The 19480-nt window shown below is 38.8% G+C and overlaps 1 protein-coding gene across 7 annotated transcripts in view; it reads right to left on the bottom strand.

Annotated features, from left to right (window-relative positions):
• The window catches only part of BIRC6 (baculoviral IAP repeat containing 6), an 854588-nt gene that overhangs the window by 568737 nt on the left and 266371 nt on the right, over nt 1-19480 (bottom strand). For 4 of the 7 annotated variants that reach the window (XM_053711846.1, XM_053711848.1, XM_053711852.1 and 1 more), the window contains exons 24-28: nt 15896-16083; nt 7633-7950; nt 6630-6729; nt 3248-3462; nt 2134-2342 (exon numbers count right to left, since the gene is read on the bottom strand). In XM_053711846.1, the coding sequence (XP_053567821.1) occupies nt 2134-2342; nt 3248-3462; nt 6630-6729; nt 7633-7950; nt 15896-16083 (1030 nt within the window). The remainder of the gene's footprint in view (nt 1-2133; nt 2343-3247; nt 3463-6629; nt 6730-7632; nt 7951-15895; nt 16084-19480) is intronic. The other 3 variants (XM_053711847.1, XM_053711850.1, XM_053711851.1) reach the window with 3 other exon arrangements.

Raw genomic sequence — 19480 nt, 5'->3', positions numbered from 1 at the left:
GCAACAGGAAACATCTTTTTAAAAACAGGGGATGGGGAAAAGGGAATCCCTGGTTTATCCCATTCCTGAGTTATAATATCTGCCATACGGTCTGGAACTGGAAATACTTCCACAGATGAGGGTACATCATATACCTATTAAGCTTACTAACCTCTTTGGATTCTCTGCAACAGATGTGTCAGATTCCTCCAAAGTAGCTAGAACCTCCTTCAAAAGAACTCTGTGTTCTAACTTAAATCTGAAATTAATCTCCTCTGAATCTGCAGAATTTGTCACTACAGTATCAGAATCTGACAACTCCCCCTCAGAAGCAACTGAAGAATAATCCTCATCAGATAATTGAGACAAACTGACCTTCGGAAAAGCTGATAAAGCTGCAGAAAAAGCAGAAATAATCTGTGCAGTGAAATCCCCAGGTAAAAAAACAACCCCAGGAGATTCAGAGGAACCGCAGGGCACTGCATGTGAAGCTTGAGGGGATAGCTGAGGCGTAGCTAGGATACCACTATCCTGAGAGACAGGAGGCTCAGGGAGAGACTTCTTATCTTTCAACATTAAAGTTTTAAAATGACAAAAAACAAAAAAACAAACAAATTAGGTTTATTTATATGAAGCAATAAAACCTAAATAAGCACATAAAACCCTCATCTCTGCTGAGGTCTTACCCCACCAGAAGTTAGTATCCCACTAGCACAGAAAACCGGACACACACGATCTGAACGGAGAAGCCAAATTTTTTTTTTTAAATTGCGCCAAACAAAAAGGCAGCAAAAACAGACAGCAGCACAGCAAAAGTGATTGGGCCAAATAAACTGAGCTGAAAAGCGGTTGCAACAAGTTAAAGGTAGAACAAACTTCATACACTCTCCACCTCTGCCCTAAAAAATATGATTCCTCTTTTCACATATAAGCAGTGCCCTTATAAAAGATTAAAATGCTTTCCCCAAGGATTTAACCCCTACGGTGCCGGTACTTTTAAACCTAAAAGGGAAATCACTTACCTGTGGATCCTGCTCTGTCAGGCAGGTGCTGTTTTTTGAGGTGTCACAGCTTCTCCATTTCTACCAGGGACCTATAGAAAAGAATGAACAGGGTAACCAACCCTGGTTTTCTATAATAGGGGTAGCAATGTTAGAATTTTAAGCAAAGACCACCTCGCCGTCTTCTAACTGCTAATAGCCACCATTACTCTTACTAAAGAGATTGAAATGGACACAACTAGACCCCAATCCTTGCTTGCAGGAAAAATTACCCATAAAAGGAGTCTCCAGACACCATCTTCTCAATCCTCCCGTGATCAAGGCAAAGAGAATGACTGGGGGTTATGGGTAAGGGAAGTATTACTCAACAGCTTTGCTGAGGTACTCTTTGCCTCCTTCTACTGGCCAGGAGTGAATATCCCACTAGTAATTAGAATGTTTTGTGGACTCTCCATGCCATAGGAAAGAAATATCTGACTTTCCATTTATTAAAGGGATATGAAAATTTTCTTTTGTGATTCAGACAGTGCATACATAATTAAAGAGTTTCCTAGTTCTATTATTAAATTTGCTTTGTTCCCATGATATTCTGTGTTGAAGAGATACCTAGGTAGGTGTCTGGCGCATTACGCAGCAGGAAATAGAGCTGCCATCTAGCGCTCTTACAAATGGATAACAATCTTACAATACTGCTGCCATATAGTGCTCCAGACACGTACAAACTCCTGAGCTAACATCCCTGCTTTTCAACAAAATATATCTAGAGAATTGAGAAAACTTAATAGAAGTAAATTAGAATGTTGTTTAAAATTGCATGCTCTATTTGAATCATGAAAGAAAAAAAATTGTGGTTTCTTGTCCTTGTAAGATATTGGGAAGAAAATGCAAAAACGGCCTTTGTACTAAAAACATTGAGAGGATAATAATGTGAACACTGGAAAGTAAATTCAAGAGAAGATCAAAGAATAAAAAAATTATATAAAGTGGTGATGAAATCGGTACCCATGTGGTGAATTCAGCAGTGATTTCATTATTAGTACTGGCGAGAGGATTTTATCTTCAGTGGCTAATAGGTACCCCAAACTAGTTACACTGGCTGACGTCAAATAAATCAGAAGTATTCAGATATCCTACTACAAGCTTTATAACTGACCTGCACTGAATATCTTCCTGTAGTGCCACCATCATTGTTAAATGCTGGTCAATCTCAGGCTGATTTGCAGAGTCATTTTCACCTCTTAGTGGATCATGCATTAGCTTTAGTTCACTCTCCCAAGGCAAGATATAAGTATGACCATAATAAAAGCCAAGAGGGATCTTAGCCCTTGCATTTGTACTTCCATAACGTCCAATAACGGTAATCTGGAGGACACCAAGACAAGAAAAAAATAACATAACATATTAAATAGTTTTTGCACATTCATACTAAAGCAGCATTTTATAATAAATATGGGGAACTTTGTATTAGCCTAACTGCTTTATCAGGGGCACATTTTGGCATGGTTGTTTTAATACAGGTAAACCAATAAACCCTCTCTCCCACTGCTGCATAAAAATGGAACATAGAAAGAGGCACACGCTTAGACATTATAATAGTACTGCATAGTTAAAGTCTTTGCTTAGAATACCAATGTTTTCAACAAACTGTAATAGTGTAAGGTGCTCATCATATGTATTGGCAATGAATGGAACTAAGATTCCAATGCATAAAAGCATTTGTTTATGAGCAACAGTTACAGCTTAGCAAGTGATAAGTAACTTCATAATTCATATAAATCCAGAATACACAATAAAAACGACTACTTATGTAAACAATATCATGTACAATGATTTAAATATGGTATGCAATCTTCTCTGCTGAATTTTGGAATTCAACCCAAGAAAAAGTTGAAGAGTAAATTACTATTTCAAAGAACTGAAGATAAAGTAGTAATACATTTTAATGCAAAAATGATATGTTTAATTTGTTAGAGCATCTCATTTTATCTTTTCTGATCCTAACTATGTGTTTCACCCACATAAAAGGGATTAAGACACAGCAAACATCCAGATTGAAGCTGCAAGCATTAGTTCCGGAGCAGGAAACCCCCAATGATTGGCGCTGTGAGTGCCTGCTGCTCCTTATTTGCTCGCCAGCAGTGTTCTGCTAAGTATTACTTTAATGTTGCATGTTGGTGATCGTAAATGCCTCACTAGTACTCTGAGTATGTTTCTACAAAAAGTGTGGTTACACATGAGCCATAACTTGCTAAACCAGCCTTATTTACCTTCATGAACCTGCATACAGGAGGAGGAATCAAATCATGCAGTATGAGTGAATGTGTACTGATGTCCGTTGCCACAACTAGTCTCCTACCATCCACTTCTTCACCCAAAGTCCAGATGTCAATTGACAAGGACGCCAAGTCACCACATGTGGGGATGAGGATATCTGTAAGTAGTACAGGTCTACCAAAGTCTAGTGTAACAAATCTTCTAGCACCTATGGAGGGGGGACAAAAACCAATTTATTCTTACCTGATAAATTTATTTGTTGACACGGTGGGTCCATAGATCATCTTAATTACTGCTGTCAGGTGTGATATTCCCAACAGTAATTAAGATGATCCGTGGACTCCCCGTGTCATTAGAAAGAAAATGTAATCTTTCATGATAAATTTATTTATTTCTTGACACGGTGAGTCCACGGATCATCTTAATTATTGTTGGGAAGATCACTCCTGACCAGCAGTAATTAAGATGATCCATGGACTCACCGTGTCATTAGAAAGAAATACATACATAAGGGCACTGAGAACCTTTGAGAGAAAAAAAAAAGTTTCAGAAGAGCACACTTAAAATTAATTAGAATAAAAAACATAATTTATGTAAGAACTTACCTGATAAATTAATTTCTTACATATTGGCAGGAGTTCATGAGCTAGTGACGTATGGGATATACAACTCTACCAGGAGGGGCAAAGTTTCCCAAAACTCAAAATGCCTATAAATACACCCCTCACCACACCCACAATTCAGTCTAATGAATAGCCAAGTAGTGGGGTGATAAAGAAAGGAGTAAAAAGCATCAAAGGAATTTGGAAATAATTGTGCTTTATACAAAAACATCATAACCACCATAAAAAGGGTGGGCCTCATGGACTCTTGCCAATATGAAAGAAATTAATTTATCAGGTATGTTCTTACATAAATTATGTTTTCTTTCATGTAATTGGCAAGAGTCCATGACCTAGTGACGTATGGGATAGCAATACCTAAGATGTGGAACTCCACGCAAGAGTCACTAGAGAGGGAAGGATAAAATAAAAACAGCCTTTTTCCGCTGAAAAAAAATAATAATCCACAACCCAAAATATAAGTTTATTCTCATAAATGAAAAGAAAAACATAAAACATTAGCAGAAGAATCAAACTGAAACAGCTGCCTGAAGAAATTTTCTACCAAAAACTGCTTCTGAAGAAGCAAATACATCAAAACGGTAGAATTTAGTAAATGCATGAAAAGAAGACCAAGTTGCTGCTTAGCAAATCTGATCAACTGAAGCTTCATTCTTAAAAGCCAATGAAGTGGAGACTGATCTAGTAGAATGAGCTGTAATTCTCTGAGGCGGGGCTTGACCCGACTCTAAATACGCTTGATGAATCAAAAGCTTTAACCACGAAGCCAAGGAAACAGCAGAAGCCTTCTGACCTTTCCTAGAACCAGAAAAGATAACAGACTAGAAGTCTTCCTGAAATCTTTAGTAGCTTCAACATAATTTCAAAGCTCTTACCACATCCCAAGAATGTAAGGATCTCTCCAAAGAATTCTTGGGATTAGGACACAAGGAAGGAACAACAATTTCTCTATTAATGTTGTTAGAATTCACAACTTTAGGTAAGAATTTAAATGAAGTCCGCAAAACCGCCTTATCCTGACAAAAAATCAGAAAAGGAGATTCACAAGAAAGAGAAGATAATTCAGAAACTCTTATATAGCAGAAGAGATGGCCAAAAGGAATAACACTTTCAAAGTAGTTTAATGTCCAAAGAATGCATAGGCTCAAATTGAGGAGCCTGTAAAGCCTTCAAAACCAAATTAAGACTCCAAAGAGGAGAGATTGATTTAATGACAGGCTTGATATGAACCAAAGCCTGTACAAAACAGTGAATATCAGGAAGCTTAGCAATCTTTCTGTGAAATGGGACAGAAAGAGCAGAGATGTGTCCCTTCAAGGAACTTGCAGACAAAACCTTATCCAAACCATCCTGAAGAAACTATAAAATTCTAGGAATTCTGAAAGAATGCCAAGCGAATTTATAAGAAGAACACCATGAAATATAAGTCTTCCAAACTTGATGATAAATCTTTCTAGAAACAGATTTATAAGCCTGTAACATAGTATTAATCACTAAGTCAGGGAAACCTCTATGACTAAGCACTAGGCGTTCAATTTCCATACCTTCAAATTTAATGATTTGAGATCCTGATGGAAAAATGGACCTTGAGACAGAAGGTCCGGCCTTAATGGAAGAGGCCAAGGTTCGCAACTGGACATCCGAACAAGATCCGCATACCAAAATCTGTGAGGCCATGCTGGAGCTACCAGCAACACAAACGACTGTTCCATGATGATTATGGAGATCACTTTTGGAAGAAGAACTAGAGGCGGGAAAATATAAGCAGGTTGATAACACCAAGGAAGTGTCAACGCATCCACTGCTTCCGCCTGAGGATCCCTGGACCTGGACCGGTACCTGGGTAGTTTCTTGTTTAGATGGGAAGCCATCAGATCTATTTCTGGAAGACCCCCACATCTGAACAATCTGAAAAAACACATCTGGATGGAGCGACCACTCCCCTGGATGTAAAGTCTGACGGCTGAGATAATCCGCTTCCCAATTGTCTATACCTGGAATATGAACCGCAGAAATTAGACAAGAGCTGTATTCCGCCCAAGAAAGTATCCAAGATATTTCTTTCATAGCTAGGGGACTGCGAGTCCCACCCTGATGATTCACATATGTCACATATGCCACAGTTGTGATATTGTCTGTCTGAAAACAAATTAATGGTTCTCTCTTCAACAGAGGCCAAACCTGAAGAGACCTGAAAATAGCACAAACTTAAAGTTTGGGAAACTTTGCCCCTCCTGGTAGGATTGTATATCCTATTCGTCACTAGCTCATGAACTCTTGCCAATTACATGAAAGAAAAGAGGCATATATGTGCAGCCACTAATCAGCAGCTAGCATTCAGCTCCTGAGCTTAAATATGCATGCTTTTCAACAAAGGATAACAAAAGAACTAAGCTAATCCAAGTATAGACGTAAATTGGAAAGTTGTTTAAAATTGTATACTCTGAATCATGAAAGAAAGATGTTGGATTTTATGTCCCTTTCACAATGATAGAAGAGAATGGGTTTATGTGCAAAAAAAGTTTTGACAAACATTCATTATCCAGCTGGAAATAAATATGTAAATAAAAAGATAAATAGGAGAGCTGAAGCACATGATACCTTTAGATTGGTAGAAAGAGAACAGATATTGGCAAAAATGAAGCACATTATCAGGCAAGTACTACCGTATATGAAAGTGAGAGAGGTAGTTTACAAGTAAACAGGAAAATCAGTTAATAATAAGCAAAATATAAAAAAGTGTTCCACTTACCAGAGTGCATTCTCTCTATAATAATAGATTGATGAGGTGGTGGCTGGAGAAAATGTGAGGCATGAGAGATGGCCAGTGCAAGACCAGAACCCAATTGATTCTAAAAAAATAAATGAGGAAATATGTTTAAGGACAAGCATAACATTGTAACACACACACACACACACACATATATATCTATATATATATATATATATATCTCTATCTATCTATCTATATATATATATATATATATATATATATATATATATATATATATCTATAGATATATCTATACAGATATATAGATATATATATATATGTAGATAGAGAGCACTCTCACTTTCCAAACTTGATGCCAGGGTGCCAGCAGATGAATATGCACAGTAAAGGAAGGCACTCACTGGTCTTTTTCTTCAAAATAACTTTAATAATTGTGACGTTTCGGGGACACACTCCCCTTCCTCAGGGTCTGAGGAAGGGGAGTGTGTCCCCGAAACGTCACAATTATTAAAGTTATTTTGAAGAAAAAGACCAGTGAGTGCCTTCCTTTACTGTGTAGATATATATATATATATATATATATATATATAGATATATATATAGATTACAAAATGAAAAAAGGGGAACTCTAAACCGACAAAAAAGAAACTCTAAACCAGGGCTCAACAAACCCAGGTAGCCACTGGCTCCAAGAAATGTACCCCTGCCTTTTAACCTTTTGAGTTATTCTCTATAGATCTATATACAAATACCACTGTCTAGCTCCTAAACAAATATTGACCCCTGCTCTAAACCTACAAAATAGTTTTACCTTAGATATAAACTTTATTTACATTTAAAAGTTTTCCCCCCACTCATTAACAATACACAAGCAATTGAGAGTTATATTAACTTAATTATTTCTTAAATGTAAAAGCAGCTCTTCGTGTCAGAAAGATTTAATGATTGGTCTTTAAAATAGTAACAATCTTCTATCTCCACAAGTAAAAAATATCATCATTATAATAATCAATACATTTACCACTCTGGAGGACTTGTTTGAATTTTTGCTGTGTGCTGCAAGAATGGCAGGAGGAGAATCTATCACTGTGCCAGGAAACAACTGTGCAAGTTCTGCATTGATAACAGCAGACACTGCCTCATTAGGAGGAGTAAGTGGTGGTGTCATGAAGAGTGGGGTAGTTTTCGGAGTCGGTGGGATGACATCAGAAGGATGGATGAAAAATCCTGGTGCTGTCACAGGGTTGGAAGGCACTGAGTTGTGGACTGGGCCAACTGCTGAAGCTGCTGCCGCCGCTGCTGCTGTGGTCTGGTGCAGTTTGGCTTCCAGTTTAGCCTTCTGAAAAAAATAAACCAGCTATAACACTGCCGCCTCTCAGTAAAACAATACCTAGTCACACAAATTGACAGCTATGATTTGTGATAGATTTTTTTTTCTTGATAATTTAGTCAGATTTGAAAAGTCAGGATTTAACTGATAAATGCACAAAAACAACCTGCACAGCCTTGAGATTTATTCCAGAAAATTATTATTTTTTTTTTAACAATTACTTTGGATTGCTTACAAATAGTTTATAATTAACCTGCATATTTATTTATTTTAAACTTCATAGGATTCTCAGCACTATAGCCAATACCTAAAAAATATGTAAATGAAACAAGTTTCAGTACCTCCATTTTTATTCTTACAAACTAAAAATAAATACAATTCATGTTTAAAAGTCTACTAAATGCAGTGCATTACTATCGACCTATACTTTCCTTCTCCAGCTATAATATACAATACAAGAGTTGCCTAACGTAAGCAAACCAAAAAAACTGAACGGCAAGCAAAAATTTTAGGAAAATATTAGAAAAAGCAATTGGACGAAAACAAAAAAACAGAATGCACAATCCAGGCAATCTCTAGGTTATGTCACATATTTCATCCTTCCTCATGTATCCAGAGATGTCCAACTGATGGCCTGTAGGACGCTATGTGGTTCTCAAGTGTTTTTAATGTCACCCACCTACAACAAATCATTTCACACCTTATTTCCAAGAACATTCCGTTTCTCTGAAGCTTTGTGGGTATATTTAGGCTAGTGGCATATGAATATTCACATTTGTTTGGAATGTATGTTTTTATTTGACTTACATTATAAATAAATTATTTGACTTACAAAATAAAAACCAAGGTTTATTAGGGTAAACAGAAAATTTATGTTTACATGATAAATTAATTTCCTTCTTGGCAGTAAGAGTCCACGAGAAAATTCATAACCTATGGGAAATACTATTCCTGGACACCAGGAGAAGGCAGAGACACCCCAAACAAGTCTATAAATATCCCTCCCACTTCCCCTACCCTACAGTAGTTCAGCTGAGGAGAAGGAAAAGTGAAGAGAGATGCAAGGGGTACAGAGGTGCAAAACAACTGCCGCCACTACGCAAAAGCATTCGGGCGGGGTTGTGGACTCTCACTGCCAAGAAGTAAATTAATTTATCAGGTATTGGCAGTGAGAGTCCAAGAGAACATTTATAACCTATGGTAAACCAATACCCAAGCTGTGAAGTACACAAATGTTCGGGAGGGAAAGATAGGGAAGGCAGTCCTTAGTACTAGGCACCACCCCCAAAGGAAAGCCTCTGCTATGGAAAAAACATCCAATTTTTTTCAAAGTGTATAATGAAGACCATGTTACAGATCTGCTCAACTGAGGCTTTATTCTTGAGGGCCCAAAAAAGGAGACATTGCACAGACAGAAAGTGCTGTGAGTCTCGGAGGGGCTCTTGATTCACCTCCCTGCAGGTTATACTGATTGGACTTCTCAATCAAAGGGAAATAGAAACAGCTAAGGACTTTTGCCCCTTGCGCTTACCAGTATACAGGATGAACAAAGAGTGAAAAAACTCCCTAGTAGCGAGAAAATAAAACTTCAGCACTGACAGCCTCCAATTACGTAACAGTCTATCCTAAGAGGATGACAGATTAAGACAAACCGAAGGAACCACAATCTCCTGGTTGAATGTTACGACTATACACCACCCTTAGTAGTAAAAAGATGGTTGAGTCCACAACACAGCTCTATCCTGATGGATCACCAGATATGGAAGATCACACATCAAAGCTGAACACTCTGCTACTCTACGAGCTGAGGAAACAGCCATAAGAAGACCACTTTCCAAGTGAGAACTAATATCAACAGAATGCAGAGGCTCAAATGGAGCGCCTCGAAAAAAAGAACTTGAGAACTAAGGTCTTGGTAAAGGAACAGTCCCCGAGTCAGTAGATACCGACGAAGAGGTAACTGCATAGGATAAGTAGACGACATGTTCACTAAGTCTGCACTGCGTGGCCACGCAGGGGCTATCAGAATAGTTGGTATTCCCTCGTGCTTGATCCAGGCAACCACTCAGGGCAGAAGGAAAACAGTGGTAACAGATAATCTAGGTTTAAGTTCTACAGGACCGCTAAAGCGTCCACTAGCTCCGCCTGAGGATCCCCAGACCTTGATCCGTACTTCCGGAACTTGGCATTGAAGCGGGAAACCATCAGATCTATGTCTGGAACACTCCATCTGCAAGTTATTTCCAGAAACACCTGATTCAGGGACCACTCTTCCGAGTGGATAGTCTGCCTGCTCAGTAAATCCACTTCCCAGTACTCCACACCTGGGTTGTGGATAGCTGAAACTCGACATTGATTCCTTTCCATCCACAACAGGATTCAAGATACTGCCTGCACCGCCAGAGAGCTGTGTGTGTCTCCCTGATGATTGATGTAGGGCAGTCGTGTTGTTTCTCAAATGAAATAGCATAAACCGAGAAAAAAAATAAAAATAAGGTAAAGCTAGAAGCGCCCTGAATATAGCTCTCAACTCGAGAATATTGATCGGGAGACACACACACTATCCTGACCCCAGGTTCCTTGGGCTATTGGGCACATTGCTCCCCAACCAGACAGACAGACTCACGTCCGTGGTGATTACTACCGAGGAAGGGTGACGAAAACTCATCCCTAGGAGAGCTAGAGGTGAGGATTGCCACAAAGCAAGACTCTCTCTCGTCTGTTTGTCCAGAAATATGACCTTCAACAAATCTGAATAATCCCTGTTCCATTGTCTGAGAATACACAACTGTTGTGGTCTGAGATGAAAGAGTAAACGATATAGCATCCAATGCCGCCATCATGAGACCTACCACGTCTAAGCAATGTGCCACTCAAGGATAGGCATAGGACAGAAGCAGGGAACATGCCTTCTGAAGCGCCTCCCTGCGCTGATCTGTGAGGTAAATGCGCATACTAACAGAATCTATGATCGTTGCCAGAAAGGTTACCTTCGTAGCCGGGACGAGGGAGCTCTTTTCCAGGTTGACCTTCCTACCATGCGCCTGAAGACACAAGAGTAATCTCTGCATATGGTCCTGAGCTACTGTCAAGGATGGAGCTTGGACCAGAATGTTGTCCCGGTAAAGGGTCACTGCAAGGTTGCCTTAGGGGACTCTATTTTAGGCGCTTCTGCACTCCTCTACCTAGACTTAGATCTCTAATCTTGGAGGTAGAAAGGTTCTCTTTTCACCCGTGACCATGGCTATGGTGGATTTCAGGTCAATACCAAATAAAGTTCTGCCCATTAAGGGCAAGCAAAAAAGTCTAGACTTAGGCACGTCATCCCCAGACCAGGACGTAAGCCACTAGGCCCTCCTACTCAGAACGGAAGGCAACAGTTCTTAGCGTTGATGCGAACAATTTGTATGATGGCATCCCTGATGAAGGCATTTGTCAGCCCTAGGAAATGTATATGATCCTGGATCTCCTCCAGAGGAGTTTCCATTGTAATCTGATTCGCTCCACAGCAGGATTTGGCAGCTATTCCCACTGCTGGTTGAAACAGGGCACCAGACTAGAGAAACAGTACTCAGATATCCCTCAAGATTTCTATCTAAGGGGTCCTTAAAAAGAATGAATTGTCCTTAAGCGAGATAGTAGTGTTTAGTGTGGATATAACGCTATCCACCATAGGAATACTGTTCCAAACCTCCATGTAGTTATCTGGAATAGGGAACAATCTCTGAAATGCTGCAGATGGGGCAAAAGAACACCCTGGCTTTTCCCATTCCTTAGAGATGATTTCAGCAATAATAGGGGGTTAAAGTCCCACCCCAGCAAGGGTAAGTCCGCTTTCTGCGCCACACTCTGGGAGCAACAGAGGTCACAGACATGAATGTCTGCATCAGCTGAGGGCTGAGAAGCCATAGTAGGATTAGACTGAAAATAGGCATGGGGGACCCAGAATCAACCAGTTTTATAAATACCAATACTCAAATGAGATTAATATGGATATATGATCTCCGGCTCTACTGAGCCAATCCATGTTAACCTTCATTTTTTTCTCTTACAGCACCTCTCTCTGCCTACCTCCATGAGACGAGGCAAAGAACTACTGGAGGGTAGGGGAAGTGGAAGGGATATTTATAGTCTTGTTTCCGGTATCTTTGCCTCCTCCTGGTGGCGAGGAATAGTATTTTGCATAGTTTATGAATGTTCTCGTGGAGTCTCAGTGTCAACAGAAGGAAATAACTGGTTTCTAGTATTATAAGGTATCCAAATAAAGTTTTTAAAAAAATTGGTCACTAATAATTTGCATAAATTAACACTCCGAATTTAACCAACATTTTAATATCTTATAAATGTATCTACCTGCAATTTATGCCCAGCTTTTTTACTTTTTAATTATGTACATATTTGTAAATGTGTACAACAAACTGTTTAAGACAGAACACTTCTGTACAGTATAAACTATTAAAGAGAATTGATTTAGACTCTACCTCAGTAGCTGAGGTGTTCGTCTAGATTTTATTTATAAATAAAAAGCAGCTTCAGAGAGAAGTTGTTACTGTTTCAACAAGTGCTGGGAAAATGAGTGTGGACAATCTTATTTATTTCCATATTCATAAAAAGCCTTTAGAAGAAACTAGAGTTAAGAACAAAAGCAGGTATTCTTAATTAGGTAGTAAGTAAAACAGACAACAAGATTCTAAGACGCCAATTTAAAAAGACAATCCTTAATTGGGTGAGATAGTAGAACAGTATTATGCTACATTGGCAAAAACTAAATAAAAATAAAAAACATCCAAAGAAAAAAATCCTTTTGGCTGCTTTCTTCCTGAGCACTTTGAGAAATAAACCTTCATTTAGAACAGGTCCCTACCTAGACTTCCTGCTAAAAGGCTAATAAAGGAATATAAAAGGCAATCAGCAAACAAAAGCTGTTATTAGTACGGAAAATGGGTACTCCTCTTTACTAGCCAATGTTAAACAGCCACAGTTTAAAAGGGACAGTGTACCATAAATGTTTCCCTTTAAAGCCCCACAATGATGTTATACCAGCTAAAGATTTAAAAATATATTTGAAATTGCTTGTTTTGGATTATTCTTGCAATTGAAATAGCTGGCTTTGCCCAATAAAACCAACTCCCATAATGACAATTCCAGTACCTAAGTATTGGCCTTTGTGTAGATCTTGTTGGTGTTTACATGATACACAATGTTTAAACTATGTTACAAGTAGGTTCAATATAACACTTTATATGTGCATTGCACATTTTGATGTTATATTACTTTAGACTTTTAGCCCGAAACATAGATGGAAGTCGGTATGTTGATTGCTTATTGTTTAAAAGTGGGATGTAAGCTTAAAGGGACAGTCTAGTCCAAAAAAGAAAACTTTCATGATTCAGATAGGGCATGTAATTTTAAACAATTTTCCAATTTACTTTTATCACCAATTTTTCTTTGTTCTCTTGGTATTCTTAGTTGAAAGCTTAACCTAGGAGGTTCATATGCTAATTTCTTAGACCTTGAAGGCCTCCTCCTCTTAAAAATGCATTTTAACAGGTTTTTCCCCCACTAGAGGGTGTTAGTTCATGTTTTTCATATAGATAACACTGTGCTTTTGCACGTGAAGTTACCTGGGAGCCATCACTGATTGGCTAAACTGCAAGTCTGTCAAAAGAACAAATAAAGGGGCAGTCTGCAGAGGCTTAGATACAAGATAATCACAGAGGTAAAAAGTATATAAATATAACTGTGTTGGTTATGCAAAACTAGGGAATGGGTAAACAAGGGATTATCTATCTTTTAAAACAATAACAATTCTGGTGTAGACTGTCCCTTTAATATTGTGTCCCTGACGAAGTGCCTTTGGGCAGGTAACAAAGGACACTTTTTACCGTTAGGCTATTTCCAACCTGAGCCTGACAACCTCAATTTAATAAAGGACATGTTTAATTATTATTAATCCATCTATTCCCAGCTGGTATGGAAAGTTTCTGTATATTGGCCTGTGTGTAGAAAGAGAGATAAGATGAGGTCTGCTATTCCTCAGCCCATTTGAGTGGGTATGTTCTTAAAAACAATAGATTGTGGTTTCAATGAGGAAAATCAGCAATTTCCGATAAAAAAATAAATAAACTTAAAGGAGCAACGTCCAGAACATTAAATACTAAATGGTTGGTATAAGAAGACATAAGTAAACCATTAACAAAATTTTACAGTACACTTTGCCTGTAATTCATATCAGTGCATCTCATATTCACTTAGAATCAAACTGATTATCACAATAACTCTGCTATCACACCAGAAATCTATGTCGGCTGCCTTAAAGTGATATTTGGTCTTGATTTTGCCTTCACCCCTTACATTCAATCGTTCACTACCACCTATAAAACATTGCTAAAAAAAAACAAACTCATTTACTTATTGCTTTAACGTTTAATCGATCAGTCAGCAGACCATTCCCACTATTTTAAATGCCTTTGACAGACCCATTCACTTTCCAACTGTTCTTCTATTGTTGCTCATCTAACCCAACCCCATACACTGGTTCCATTGGATTAAATTTAAGACTCTAACCCTAACTTGCTAATAGTAACACTTCACCCTCCCAACATTTCTTCAAATACTCTAATTGCCCTCCCTCATTCTGCTTAAAAACACCAGTACTGATATCTGCACCTCCCATTCCAAGAGGGATTAAAGAGACATGAAATCCAAAATCTTTCTTTCAGGATTCAGATAGAGCATACAATTTCTAAATTACTTATATTATCTAGTTTGCTTTGTGTTCTAAGTATACTTTGTTGAAAAGCATATCTATGTAGGATCAGGAGCTGTGAGCTAACTGCTGATCGGTGGCTGCACATATATGCCTGATGTGTTCAGATAAACTCCAGTAGTGTATTGCTGCCCCTCCAATAAAGGATAACAAGAATGGAGCAAAATAGTAATAGAAGTAAATTAGAAAGTTTTTTAAAATTGTTTGTTCAAACTGAATCATGAAAGAAAAAAAAATGTGGGTTTCATATTCCTGAGCTACCCTCAAGTCCTTGTCTTAGCTTATAGAACTGTGTCTTGTTTTAATTTATTGCACCACAGTAATGATAACCAATTAGAAACTAATTATTCTAAAAAAAAAAACATCCAAGGTCACTGAGAGCAAATCAGCAGGTCCAGTAATGATACATATAAGAACAAGCAAAATATCTCTAAAGTAAGGATAGACTGAACAGTTCAATATCATTAGCTTGAAATTCCACTTGGAGATAGGTAATTAAGAGTCACAAGAACTCTGCACAACAGAAACTATAACTATACATTATGTTAGGAAATCTTTTATTTTAATACATGCTGAATACTTCTGAGCATACAGCACATAAATATATACTAAAGTGTTTCTTACAGTTTCAAGTTCATAAGAAAGAACGTCAGGACCACTATTCAAAATGCTATAAAGCAGCTGTTCCTTGCATAGTGAAATCATTTCAAAATGATCTAAAGGATGTGAAAGCCAAAATTAAGCTTTGGGAGTCACAGATCAATAAAAAAAATATTTCTATTATCAAATATACTTTATGAAAACTTTGCTCCCTTCCATGACAGCTTTAGGTTACAAACACTGTTGAAAAAAATTCTGCCTTATAGCACTTAATAAAAGCACAAACTTGCTATGGTAGCCTTTCATGGAAAGGCGCTAAGTTTCACCAAAAGAAAACAGACAAAAGAGATGCATTTGAAAATAAAGGTTAATAGGAAAGTTGTTTTTTTTTTTTATTGGTTTCTTTTTTTAAAAACAAACCAAAAAAAAAAAAAAAAACAACTGGAAGATCTATCTTAACCATCAAAGTTTAATTTTGACGGCCCTTTAATTACTAGCCAGGAAAGACTACTGTGCAGCATATTGATTAGGCCTATGCTGTCAGCGTGTGGGGTTCAAGATGAACTTCAGGAAATGTCCTCCCACCTGTTGCTGAAGCTTCAGAAGCTGCTGCTGTTTCTCTTGCAGTACCTGGAGCTGCTGCTCAGCTGAAGCCATGGCGTGAGAGAGCGACTGGAGAGCGACTTGAGCTGCCGAGCTGAGAGCGGTAGAGGCTTCTCCAACTGTCCCAGCAGAGAGGCCGCCCACAGCTGGGGTAACACCAAATGTGCTCACTGGCATGGGGCAAAAACAAAACACAAAAGTATGAAGATATGGAAGTTCTTGTTTAGAAAATATGCAAACTAGAATAAGTAAATAACTACTTAATACATAAACCAATTCAATTAACTGTTCATTTACACATAGGAAAAGGGACTTTAATCCAGTGTATCTAGATGCTTTGAGGTGTCACAGGCCTCTGTTAGGGACATGAAACCCACATTTTTTCTTTCATGATTCAGGTGGAGCATGCAATTTTAAACAACTTTCCAATGTATCTCTATTCTAATTTGCTTCATTATTTGTTGAAAAGCATTTTTAGATAGGCTCAGAAGCCACAATGCACTACTGAGAGCTAGCTGCACATATATGCCTGTCATTGACTCACCCAATGTGTTACGCTAGCTCTTAGTAGTGCATTGCTGCTGCATACACAATGGATGCTAAGAGAACAAAACAAATTTGATAACAGAAGTAAATTGAAAAGTTGTTTAAAATTGTATGTTCTATCTGAATCATGAAAGAAAAATGTTGGGTTTCATATCCCTTTAAGGCTGTCACACAAAATTAGAGAGGAGAATAAAATACAAAATGGATTAGGTCACCTTGTTTGAGAATAAATTAAAACATTTCTGTATCCGTTTTTATTTGTTATATTATTGTATGTCATGTGAAATATAAAAGTACACAAAATGTGACAGAATAGAAAGGTTGGGAGAGAGATGGTATTCACCATTTTCTGAACTGTAGCCCTAATTAACTCGGCTTTACAAGTTATTTCTTGTTATCCTAAAAAGTATAAAAATGGATTGTCTAATGTATTATTCCATCCAAGCATGTATTACTATTTGACAAATTTAAATTACTATTTAGAACAAAGCAAATACTAGATCAATAAAGTATAAATGTAAAGTATACAAATGCAATAACTATATCCAATATTTTCATCAGATTAAAAACTATTCACATTTTATATGGAAAAAAACAAGCTGTGTTTTATCATTAAAACAGAATTTATGTTTACCTGATAAATTACTTTCTCCAACGGTGTGTCCGGTCCACGGCGTCATCCTTACTTGTGGGATATTCTCTTCCCCAACAGGAAATGGCAAAGAGCCCAGCAAAGCTGGTCACATGATCCCTCCTAGGCTCCGCCTACCCCAGTCATTCGACCGACGTTAAGGAGGAATATTTGCATAGGAGAAACCATATGGTACCGTGGTGACTGTAGTTAAAGAAAATAAATTATCAGACCTGATTAAAAAAACCAGGGCGGGCCGTGGACCGGACACACCGTTGGAGAAAGTAATTTATCAGGTAAACATAAATTCTGTTTTCTCCAACATAGGTGTGTCCGGTCCACGGCGTCATCCTTACTTGTGGGAACCAATACCAAAGCTTTAGGACACGGATGAAGGGAGGGAGCAAATCAGGTCACCTAAATGGAAGGCACCACGGCTTGCAAAACCTTTCTCCCAAAAATAGCCTCAGAAGAAGCAAAAGTATCAAACTTGTAAAATTTGGTAAAAGTGTGCAGTGAAGACCAAGTCGCTGCCCTACATATCTGATCAACAGAAGCCTCGTTCTTGAAGGCCCAAGTGGAAGCCACAGCCCTAGTGGAATGAGCTGTGATTCTTTCGGGAGGCTGCCGTCCGGCAGTCTCGTAAGCCAATCTGATGATGCTTTTAATCCAAAAAGAGAGAGAGGTAGAAGTTGCTTTTTGACCTCTCCTTTTACCGGAATAAACAACAAACAAGGAAGATGTTTGTCTAAAATCCTTTGTAGCATCCAAATAGAATTTTAGAGCGCGAACAACATCCAAATTGTGCAACAAACGTTCCTTCTTTGAAACTGGTTTCGGACACAGAGAAGGTACGATAATCTCCTGGTTAATGTTTTTGTTAGAAACAACTTTTGGAAGAAAACCAGGTTTAGTACGTAAAACCACCTTATCTGCATGGAACACCAGATAAGGAGGAGAACACTGCAGAGCAGATAATTCTGAAACTCTTCTGGCAGAAGAAATTGCAACTAAAAACAAAACTTTCCAAGATAATAACTTAATATCAACGGAATGCAAGGGTTCAAACGGAACCCCCTGAAGAACTGAAAGAACTAAATTGAGACTCCAAGGAGGAGTCAAAGGTTTGTAAACAGGCTTAATTCTAACCAGAGCCTGAACAAAGGCTTGAACATCTGGCACAGCAGCCAGTTTTTTGTGAAGTAACACCGACAAGGCAGAAATCTGTCCCTTCAGGGAACTTGCAGATAATCCCTTTTCCAATCCTTCTTGAAGGAAGGATAGAATCCTAGGAATCTTAACCTTGTCCCAAGGGAATCCTTTAGATTCACACCAACAGATATATTTTTTCCAAATTTTGTGGTAAATCTTTCTAGTTACAGGCTTTCTGGCCTGAACAAGAGTATCGATAACAGAATCTGAGAACCCTCGCTTCGATAAAATCAAGCGTTCAATCTCCAAGCAGTCAGCTGGAGTGAAACCAGATTCGGATGTTCGAACGGACCCTGAACAAGAAGGTCTCGTCTCAAAGGTAGCTTCCAAGGTGGAGCCGATGACATATTCACCAGATCTGCATACCAAGTCCTGCGTGGCCACGCAGGAGCTATCAAGATCACCGACGCCCTCTCCTGATTGATCCTGGCTACCAGCCTGGGGATGAGAGGAAACGGCGGGAACACATAAGCTAGTTTGAAGGTCCAAGGTGCTACTAGTGCATCCACTAGAGCCGCCTTGGGATCCCTGGATCTGGACCCGTAGCAAGGAACTTTGAAGTTCTGACGAGAGGCCATCAGATCCATGTCTGGAATGCCCCACAGCTGAGTGACTTGGGCAAAGATTTCCGGATGGAGTTCCCACTCCCCCGGATGCAATGTCTGACGACTCAGAAAATCCGCTTCCCAATTTTCCACTCCTGGGATGTGGATAGCAGACAGGTGGCAGGAGTGAGACTCCGCCCATAGAATGATTTTGGTCACTTCTTCCATCGCTAGGGAACTCCTTGTTCCCCCCTGATGGTTGATGTACGCAACAGTTGTCATGTTGTCTGATTGAAACCGTATGAACTTGGCCCTCGCTAGCTGAGGCCAAGCCTTGAGAGCATTGAATATCGCTCTCAGTTCCAGAATATTTATCGGTAGAAGAGATTCTTCCCGAGACCAAAGACCCTGAGCTTTCAGGGATCCCCAGACCTCGCCCCAGCCCATCAGACTGGCGTCGGTCGTGACAATGACCCACTCTGGTCTGCGGAATGTCATCCCTTGTGACAGGTTGTCCAGGGACAGCCACCAACGTAGTGAGTCTCTGGTCCTCTGATTTACTTGTATCTTCGGAGACAAGTCTGTATAGTCCCCATTCCACTGACTGAGCATGCACAGTTGTAATGGTCTTAG

The sequence above is a fragment of the Bombina bombina genome, chromosome 4 (genome assembly GCF_027579735.1).
Source record: "Bombina bombina isolate aBomBom1 chromosome 4, aBomBom1.pri, whole genome shotgun sequence".
In the NCBI taxonomy this organism is placed as follows: Eukaryota; Metazoa; Chordata; class Amphibia; order Anura; family Bombinatoridae; genus Bombina; species Bombina bombina.
Note: the sequence above shows the minus strand (reverse complement) of the source record. Positions and strands in the feature narration are given on the sequence as shown.